Source organism: Calliphora vicina, chromosome 4 (genome assembly GCF_958450345.1).
Source record: "Calliphora vicina chromosome 4, idCalVici1.1, whole genome shotgun sequence".
NCBI lineage: Eukaryota > Metazoa > Arthropoda > Insecta > Diptera > Calliphoridae > Calliphora > Calliphora vicina.
In genome coordinates this window covers 33,753,767-33,764,732 of record NC_088783.1, presented here as the reverse complement: position 1 = coordinate 33,764,732, position 10,966 = coordinate 33,753,767, and the positions used below count along the sequence as shown (strand labels likewise).

The 10,966-nt window shown below is 30.7% G+C and overlaps 2 protein-coding genes across 2 annotated transcripts; one reads left to right on the top strand and one right to left on the bottom strand.

The window, feature by feature from the left end:
• The first annotated feature begins 729 nt into the window (after positions 1-729).
• LOC135958278 (uncharacterized) lies at positions 730-3,699 on the top strand. Its single transcript, XM_065509175.1, has 3 exons — positions 730-825; positions 882-982; positions 1,046-3,699. The coding sequence occupies exons 1-3, from the start codon at positions 812-814 to the stop codon at positions 2,176-2,178; spliced, it is 1,248 nt and encodes a 415-aa protein (XP_065365247.1). The 5' UTR covers positions 730-811; the 3' UTR covers positions 2,179-3,699.
• A 257-nt stretch (positions 3,700-3,956) lies between these two features.
• On the bottom strand, positions 3,957-5,475 carry LOC135959054 (actin-5-like). The gene is made up of 2 exons (XM_065510057.1): positions 5,169-5,475; positions 3,957-5,104 (listed from the first exon to the last, which is right to left on the bottom strand). Exons 1-2 carry the CDS (start codon positions 5,239-5,241, stop codon positions 3,969-3,971), a joined length of 1,209 nt encoding a protein of 402 aa, XP_065366129.1. The 5' UTR covers positions 5,242-5,475; the 3' UTR covers positions 3,957-3,968.
• Positions 5,476-10,966: the final 5,491 nt, after the last annotated feature.

Here is a 10,966-nt window from a genome sequence, read left to right as displayed (position 1 = left end):
CTTATGTATGCGACACACAGACAATGCAGTATGAAAAATCAAAATAGTTTTGATTTTGAAATGAATTCATACTGCTGACAGTTGCTCGAATGAACAATAATAAGAACATAGAGAATTATACATAGAGACGAGACACTCCGATTTGTCAAACCAAAATACAACAAATCATATGTCTGATATAAAAACAAAATACATTGACTAGCATGTATTTTGTTGTTGCCAGAGATAGGTTTTTGACAACAGACTTAGGTTTCTGACAATTACGTCTCGTCTCCATGTTACCCTATGAATATGAATTTATTAATTTTTCTGAAAAATTTTGTTTTAAATTTGACGTTTTAGTTATTTAAGAAAATAAAATAAAAGAAAATTAAAATATTTTTTTAAAACAAGAAAAAATATTCAATTATGATGGATAAGTGTGTAGTAAAATATCAATCACACACGTATACAAAGGGTTCATCGGCAGTAGCTGTCTGCAGTATGTGTATATGGGCCCCTTAACCATAGAGAACATAGAACGGAAACTCGAAAAAAAACTCAAAAAAGTTACACATACGAGTGTTGTTTTTGTTTTCACATAGTTTTTTTTACTAATACATTCGCATCAATTATGTTTTTGACAACTGAGTTAGGTCTATGGCAGGAGAGTTTGTGTTTTCTTTATGCCCTTAAAATTTTCGAAAGGTTATATTAATTTCTTTCAGTGTATAGTTCTATTTCAATATTTTCATTCACAATATTGTGTCATTAAATAAAAATTAAATTAAGAAATTAGTTTTTAGCTCATAAAAATTCTTAATTCTGCAATATGAGTTGTTTTGGGTAAATACTCGAGCATAATATATTTGAAACCAAATTTAAACCTTGAATCATTGCAGTTTATGTGGCACCGAAAAAAAGCCCAATAAATATGATGAATTCAGGGTAGTTTATAACAGGGCGGCGGATACTGTGGTTATAGAAACCCAAACCTCCGATCGTAAGATTTCCTCTCTTCTAAATAAAACAATTTTACTAATATTTTAAAACAATTTTACCAAAGATGAAGTTCCCCAAAAAACACACAATACAGTGGCAATAATTGATTGTGGCACTTCTGTTATAAGGGCGGGGTTTGCAGGCGATGAAGCTCCTTTAATAACAATACCCACAATTGTGGGTAAATCCACTGTTGATGATATAACTAAAAAAGTATTTGGTTCTACAGCTCTAACCAGTAGTAATGCCTATAAACTTACATATCCAGTGGAAAGAGGTTTTATCAAAGATTGGCATGATGCCGAAGAACTACTAGAACATGTGATCGAGAAGGACTTGCACATACAACCTAAAATGCAACAATTGATGCTTACCGAAGCGCCCAATAATCCACCAGCCAATCAAGAAAAAACTGCCGAAATGATGTTTGAAAAATTTCAATTCAATTCGTTTCTCCTAGTGCCCTCTACACCAATGGGCATGTATGGTTATGGCTCAACAACTGGAGTTATAGTAGAATCTGGTGCCGGACAAACTCATATTGTGGCTATTAAAGATGGTGACTATATAAAAGATTCGTATAGACATATACCATTAGGTGGCAATGATTTAACCAAATATATGGGTCAAATTTTAACCCAAAGTGGTAATGCCAGGTACTTCCATGGCAAACGTAACGAACAGGAAATTTTAAATGAAATCAAACGTATTGGCTGTCATATAGTTCTGAACTATGATGAAGAATTGAAAAATTCTCAAATGAATCCTGATTTTATAGCTGATCATGCTATATTGCGTGATGGCACTATGATTGGTTTGAAAACAGAGTCCTATCAGGTGCCCGAGTTGTTATTTAAGCCGGAAATAATTGGTATTCATACGGGTGGCATACCGCAAAATATTTACGAATGCATTGAAGCTTGCGATCCTGTTCTAAAAACACAATTATATGGCAATATTTGTTTGTGTGGTGGCAACACCATGTTTCACGGCATACGAGATCGTTTACTTTGGGAAGTGAGAACTTTTGCGGGACCCAATGTCAATGTGAAGATTAATGCTTTGCCTCAGCGAGAAAATTTAGTTTTCTTGGGAGCTTCTCTGTTGGGTGTTTGTCCAAAGTTGAGAGATAATTTGATATCGTATCAGGAATATCGGGAGGTTGGTGCTCAAATAGTGCATTGGAAATTCTTTTGATTGTTCGAAGGATTTATAAAATATTGATTTGGAAGTCTCAAGGTGGCTGAAACAACTCATAAAGCAGAATTTTATATAAATTTATTTATGGAAATAGAAAAATAATGATTTCAATTTTAAACAAAGCTGCTAATCTTTTGCTAGTGTTATTCGATTTTAAAATTATGTGATACTCTGAAACTTCTAGTTTTTGAGACAAATATCATGGCAAATTTATTTATTCAGGAGCCGAATTACCGAATTCGTGATCGAACAAATAGTCAAATAGTTCGACTCTTTGACAGCAGTACCTAACTCTAAACATGTGTTAGTAACAAAAATGTACATGTGTTGGTGCCTTTTTAAATTTCACCAGACACACAGAGTTCTATAAAAATGTTTAAATTTTTATTTATTTCAATATTTTCAATACCATAAATTGAGACTCTGTTCTATATTTTAAATTCTTCCACAAACAAAATAAAATGTCAAGTCTCAAGTCAAGTCTAAAGTCAAGCCTCAAGTCTCAAGTCAAGTCTCAAGTCAAGTCTCAAGTCAAGTCTCAAGTCAAGTCTCAAGTCAAGTCTCAAGTCAAGTCTCAAGTCAAGTCAAGCCTCAAAATTGTTTCTCCAAACAATTTCTGGAAAGGGATGTTTCAATGTACCAATTTTTCGCGCAAGGTCAATTTTGCAAAAGACAAATCTTTGAAAGACTGGGCAAAATCATCAACGGGTTCCACAAAATCTTCAACGGCAAAGCAAAAAATGTTGATGATTTGTGGACAATGGGACCAACTTATTCGACAAAAGTGGTGACTTGGAGACACTTAACTCCAGTCTTCCTTCAGAGATGTTTAGAGTTAGGTACTTTTTCAATAACACATGTTTAGAGTTAGGTACTGCTGTCAAAGAGTTGTTATACTTTGGTACTAAATTTCTTGATCGATATGATGATAATTTGGCTCCAGATATGTGATGAAAATCTATCGATTTCAAAACTATAGATTTGAAAAGATGTGATGTTTTTCTATCGACTTCACAGATGTTTTAACAAATGACATCTTCTTCTCTATCAAATGACAAATATATAATATTTAAGTTCAAACGATCTAGGCAATAAAAAATCGTTATTTTAACGTCATGGAATGACTCATTAATTCTATATTGGAAGGTCCTCAAGTCAAGTCTCAAGTCAAGTCTCAAGTCAAGACTCAAGTCAAGTCTCAAGTCAAGTCGCAAGTCAAGACAAGTCTCAAATCAAGTCAAGTCTCAAGTCTCAAGTCAAGTCAAGTCTCAAATCAAGTCAAGTCTCAAGTCAAGTCTCAAGTCATGTCTCAAGTCAAGTCTCAAGTCAAGTCTCAATTCAAGTCTCAAGTCAAGTCTCAATATGCATAAATCGTCGTATTTACGGTCAATTGGCAAATTATTCAAATTAATTTTCAATAACGTATTTGCAACATCAGTTTTCGCACGGTCATGATTGTATGATGAATGATCAAATTGAACGCTTCTGCTAGTTCAGATATGAGCTTAATTAGTTAAATTTATTACAAGAGAACACTTCTATTTATTTCGCTTCTTTTTGTAAACTCCCAAATTTGACAAATTTATAAAATTATATCATCAAACTTATTTGATAATTTGGAAGTCATAACCAAGTTATGAAAGATGTGAATCATTTAATCTTTGTTTCTTTATTTAATATTACACAAAATTTTGTAAATTATTTCCTATACATTTAGAATTGTATGTAAATGTACATACATTTTTCAATTTTCAATTTTCAAACCTAAAATCATCTTCAAATACCATTTAAAAACATTTTCTATTTACAATCGACGGACCGCTTTCAAAATATTCTGGATATGTAATCATCATATCCTTAAACTTGGCCAACGAACTCAGTAGAGAGGCACCCAAAAATACTGCATTCTTACGCTCCGATTTGGCATGAATATTTATAGTAGCCTCTGGCTCCGACATTAAACGCATTTCATTGGCAAGGCGATGCTGAAGTCCTGGAAACAATGTATTGCCTCCACTTAAAACTATATGGCTGTACAGTAAATGTCTAATGGAAGAATCGGACAATTGAACAGCTCTATAAATATTCTCATGTATCCCACCAGTTCTTACATCCAACAGGGTGGGTTCAAACAGGATCTCTGTGCATGAAAACTGTTCTGTACTTAAATCTATATAATTGCCATCAGGTAAACGATAAGATTTTGAATTTGTTGTAACCTTGCTTAATTCCTCTTGGTAATCCAAGGCCACATAACATAATTGCTCCTTGATGTGTTCTAAAAATTCCTTGTCTGATGATGTTTGCAAAAATTGAGCAAAATTACTTTTCTTAGCTAAAATATTCTCCAACATTTTGTTAATATCTTTACCGCCCAAAGGTATATAACGGGTACTATGAGACATTGAGTAACCTTCATACACTGGCACTATATGTGTTTGTCCCTCACCAGAGTCTAGCACCACACCAGTATAGAAACCATAGGCATATAAAGCCAAAGGTGGTGCTGGAGCCAGAAAAAACGATTTAAAGTGAAATTTTTCCAACATTAATTCGAGCAATTTTTCACGATTTCTTTTTGGATTATTAAGAGTTTCTGTTAAGATTATACCATATCCAGAGGGTTCTAAATGTATACCTTCTTTAAAGATATATTCAAAATACTCTTCCATATCATCCCAATTCGTAATTATACCTCTATCAATAGGTGTATTGAGATTAAGTACTGCCCGTTTTTCTTGTGCCTCAAAACCCACATAAGAATCTTGCTGAGAACGATGTCTGATATCTGCTCCCTGTTTAGGTCTACCTACTATGGTGGGTATAGAAATGCGAGGTTTATTATCTCCAGAAAAGCCAGCTTTACAAGCATTTGAGCCACAATCAATTATTACGAGATCACTAGTGGGTACAGCAAATTCAGCTTTAAAAAGGATACATTCATAATTGTTTTTAAATTTGGTATAACGTAATGGCTATAATCATACTTTCCAATGTTTGGGTTTCTGTTACAGTTCTTTCAATCTTTTTGTCGGCCTTAGGCCAACAACTAAAAGCCATTCCATAAAATTTTAAGTTAAACTTTTTAATTTTGAAGATACAATTTTGGTATACAATAGTATTTAAAATTTAAAGATTTCTTTATTTAATTATTCATGTGATCTTCATAAATTATCATGGAGGTTTATCGAAAGTATAAGGAGTCACGTTTATTATCCGCATTTATGGATGCTTTGTAACATATCGCCGATTAATTGGGAATTTTATGGAGTGTAACTTAAAATTAGTTTATTAGTTAAAATGTATTATTTAAACATTTTTTTTCTTTTTGTTACGTCAGATATTTATTTAATGTACTGTGGGAAATAAACAAAACAAAACGATGAAAAGGGCAGTTTAAAAAGAAAGAGACAAATAGAAAACGAGATTATTTTCTGTCTCGTGACGCCTCTGTATACTTTGTGACACAGATTAAATAGATGAATCAGCTGGTTCCACCAATATGAGAATAGAAAACAAACAAAAGAAAATGTCAAAATGGTGGTGGTTTGGAAAAAATATATAAAATATATAACACACTGGTTGCCTATTGAAAATTATATTTTTTCTTTCGCTCTGCAAATCACAACCATTGAAAAGTTGTTGTAGAACGTCAAAATAACCATTCGATATTTATTTGTTGAGAACTGTCATTTGTTGCATATCTGTAATAATCTGTGCTTTGTGATATAAGGTAGACTCATTAGAAAATACATTCTCAATTATTTAATATCGCGAAAACAAATTAAAATTTTGAAGAATTAAAATCATACGCTCTAACTATGGAAGAAATTTTAAAGTTAATTTTTGTTAAATTCGACTTTATTTTAAAATATAACTTTTGTTTTTATTTGAAAAAAACTTAAAAATTTTTGTCAACTTATACATACATAAGCTCTGTTCAATAACTAAAAGTTGTTTCTAGTTAGTAACAATTGTTACTGAAAAAGCGTTCATTAACTCAAAAAACTATCAAGTAGAGAAAAATTCAAGAGAGCATAAATTTTAGATAATGTTCTCTCGTTGCAAACTATTACAAGTTCTATTTTGAACTCGTAATAGTTTGCAGCTTATATTTCATATGTTTTGTGTTATTGTTTATTTATTTACAATTTTATTTTTGTGGCAAAAAAAATAAAATAAGAAAATTGTGTGTATAAAACAATTGTTACTGGAAAATCGTTCATTTACTTTTTACTATTTTTGAGAATTTAAGACAGTAATTTTGTAAATTTTGATTTTATTCTATCGTTGCAAGTATTTACTGGGAAAGTAAATGAGCAGACCAATACATTCAAATAAGCGAAAATATTTTTCAATGAATGTAAATAAAAAAAGAAATTTTCAAAAAATTTGTAGTTAGGATCATGATACAATAATTGTATCATGGTTAGGCTGATAGTTTGACATTGTAGGGCTAAAACTCTCCCTAATGATTTTACCTTCTACAATTATTGAATCATGGTTTGGTGCAGTTTTAATTTTCACTAGACCTACAGAGTTTTATAAAGTTGTGTTAAATTTAAATTTCTTTGATTTTCAATGCCAAAAATTAAAGCTCTGCTATATAATTTAAATTCTATCACAAATAAAATTAGGTGTCAAAAATTAAAAAAAAAAATAATTTTTTCATTTGTTCAAAATGATTGCTTTTTGGAAATTAAAATGTGTTGCAAAGTTTAAAAAAGATTCGTAAAATATTGTATAGTGTAATAACATTGTTCGGCCTTTATTTAGTCGGAAAATGGAAGTTAAAATTTTAACCTTTTCGGTCAAATTTGATTTATATTTTTATATTTTATAACACGAAGTCTGGTTATGTATTAACAAATAGTTAAACTGACAGTTTTCATACAAAAATATTTTTAACCGAAAGTATAACTATTAGTTAAGACATAACCAGGCTTCCTGTTAATGAGGGTTAAAGATAATTTTATTGCGGAATTTCGTTTCTTATTCAACAAGCTAAACCGTTTTTGAGTTATGCGAATATATGTAGTGTAACCTCCTCTATTTTCGAAATCACGGTATATCTCGAAAACAAGAGCTAACCTAAAAAACGGTTAGCCCCACAGAATTCTGCGTTCTCGAATTATGTTAACTCGCCGGGTGCCCCGCTAGACTGAAAAAATTGTCAATTTCGTGCCCACTGTTATTAGTTAAATGTTATTTTTCTTTTAACTACAAGCGTATGAGTAATATTGCTTTAATTCAAACATAATATTGCGTATTTAATTATTTTTTTTAATATATTGTAATTTTTTTATCATTAAAAACATAATTTATTTATTATTTATTCACTTTTATTTACATACATTAAATTCTTTACATTACTTAAATAATAAAAACATGTTTCAAAGTGGAAGTTGGCGTCGTAATTTTAACTTTTCTCCGAAGTATCCTGCTTTCAATTATCCAAAATACAAAAACTAAAATTGCAATTATTACAGCGGTCAGGGTGACACTTATAATTAGACGCGTATTCCATTTATCGTTATTCTGATGAACGCCACATTTTCGTAAACAAAGTGCTTGGGTATCCGCAAATGAATAACAAATTAAAATTAATATTAAAATTAAACTATTCATTATCACAAAATGATTTGCAGCTTCCTCAAACACAGAAAGTTATTAATGAAATGAATTAATAAAATATTTTATTTTCTTATTGAATTGAATTGCAGTCGAAGTAGTTTTAAATAAAAGTAAAACGACTCATTTTGTGGTTTAGCAAAATTCTTTAAATAAATTCAATATTAAGGGTATTTATAAAAAAGTATTAAACATTTTATTATTAAATGTCTTAATATATCAATATAGTGACAAGGGTTTATATAAGTTATAGATTGCGAATATCATATCCATCTGTGAGTTGAAATCAACTTTCTAAAGCCCCCAAATAACTTACATGATTGATGCATCAATATATCCGCTATAGTCCAACTTCGATTGTTTTTTAATATCAGGAAAACCCCACCACAAATAGATGAGATATAAGCAAAAAACCGCGATTACTTGTTTTTTCACCCAAGTTTATGTCAACACAATTATTTTTTCATAAATTTTTTTTTAACAACATTTTTTTTTTTTAATATTTATCTTTGGTGAAGGGTATTTAAGATTCGGCACTGTCGTAAAAGCACTCTTACTTTTTTTTATTAACATATTCTTGACGTCATTTCACTCACTTTGTATATAAATCTGTATTTATCACTAAGTATTAAAATACCATGTAGAGGAGGTGAGTTGAGCTTTTCTAATTTACTTTGCATTAATTCTGCTTACAAAAGCCAACATTCATTTACGTGACAACATTCAAGGAACAAATAAACAGACAGCGGAAATCACTAAAAAAGTTTGTTTGAAAGGATTTCTTTTATTTTATTTCTGTTAAACAATTGCGCATTTTGATTGTGTGTTGTGCGGCCTTGTGGTACATTAAAACAATGGTTGCATCTTTTTATACACTTAGCAAGCGAAAACTTTAATAGAAATTTAAAATAAAAAAACTTATAAAAATAGAAGAATATTTGATTTTAGATTTTAGCTGCAAAACAATTTGAATACCCTACACCACCATAGTGGGTGCTATTTCAATAAAGAAAAAGTGCCATTAATTTTCTTTTGTAAGTTTCAATATTACTCAGTTTGTTTTACTCATTAAAAAATGCTCCCACATTGAATCACATGAATTAAATTTCGTGTTTTTCTGTTTCTAAAAATAGAAAATTTAAAAGGTACCAGGGATTTAGTCCACATTTTTGCGATCTCACTAGAAACCTTATTAAAGAAAATTATTATATTATGTCTCCTTTTTTGAATTCCCACTCATTCAGGATAACATGTCCCCAATTTCATGTTTATTGGTTCATTGTAATAAAAAAATTTAAAAGTACCACTAGAAAAAGTACCATTAGGTTCCCCTTTGTGGATTCTAATTCATTTCGGATTATGATTCTAGTTTAATTTTTAGAAATTATTTAAAAAATACCATTAGATTAATAAAAGCTCCTCCCCTGGATTCCATCTCACTTGAAAATTCAAAAAGTACCATTACAGGACTGAAAAAGTACAATTTGTTCTCTCCTTATGATACATTAAAAGCTTTAAGCATCTTATCCTTAATTCTTCCAAAGTACCATTAGGAGTAAAAGTACCAATTTTCCCTTTCCCTCTTGGGTACCCACCAAGTTTCTAATTTAAAATACTCCATAATGGCGAAATATTTTGTGACACAGATATGTCTCCAATCTGTGTTCATCTGCTCAAAAAAATATATTTTCAAAAAGTACCAAATTGTTTACATTGGGAGTTTGACCACCGCCAGAGTCGTTCTGGCACGACCTACATTAGTATGGTGTAACACACACAATGCCTTCTGGTATGGCCAGGGTTTCCTTGACATTACCAACAATTTCCAAGCAAACATAATCCACTACATGGAGGTTAAGCTGGGTTTCCGCATACACCATAATCGGCGCCGATAACGAAAACTGAAAAACGTTTGTGTTCGTTACCGTCTCGTTTCTGAATTGTTTTCGTTTCAGTTGGGTGCGTTGCGGCATAAAACAGAAACTAAATTATTTTTTAATTTTGGATGTCGCACATTAAACAGAATTTCATAATTTTTTACAAAATCTATTATTTTTTCCTCTTCCAATAAAGAAAATTTATTTTTTTTTATTCATTTTGATTTTCTTTAGATTTGAAATAAAAAAATAATTAAAATAATTTCGTTCCTAGCACCGAAAACAACCTACTTGAAGTTGTTTTCGTTCCGGCCCCAAATGACAGGTTTTTCGTTACTGATCGGTGCCGCTTTGTTCCCAATTTTCGTTGCCGATTTCTGAGACGAACTTTTTTTCGGTGCAAATGTATGGAATTTCGTTTTCGGTGCCGATTACGGTGTATGCGGAAACGTAGCTTAAAAGCTCCAGAAATAAAACGTTCGTTAAGATAATTCATGAAACTACTAGAAGATGTCACTGTGTATATAAATTGTAATAGAAAGTTTCAGCGTGTTAGTGTATTGTAAGCGCAGTTAGAATTAACATCAACTGCATTACCAATGTATTCTTCTACATTATAACGAGTGTGTATTAAAAGAGACTGACTTTTTAAATTGTTGTGTAAATTTAAATAAATAAACAGTTGTTACAATTTTTAAACTACTGATCGCTTTTATTTACAATTAAAACAATTAGGGTTTTTAAAGGAAATAAACCACTGTTTTTAAAAGGTAAAAATGTAACAATATCATCAATATATATATATAAAACACAACAAAATGTTCTACCTATGTCCGTTATATACTCTGTAAACCATCCAACCGATTAGCTCCAAACAGATTTGAACTTTTGAAAATTTTTATGTCTTTAAATTTCGTATGTAGGTACCTCACACGTTGTGTAGATCCACTAAGAAGGGATTTTTGGAAATTTTAAGAGGGTAAAACCGGGTTAAATCTCTATATCCCGAAACTAATGCTATCACTAAAAGTCCAACTTAATCTAAATTTATGCAAAAAAGGTGTGTTTAGATTTTTGTACTTTTAAGGGGATAAAACGGGCGAAACCAAAGTGTTAGTACTTTTTTATGTCCCATATTTCAAAATAAAATTCAAATGGATTTTGTAACTTTTTTGAAATTTGAACTTATAATTGATCCCACTTTTGGTACTTTTTTTACAAAAATATATTTTTTGTACATTAATATGGTAGAAAAATGTTTATTGTTGTTAGTCTTA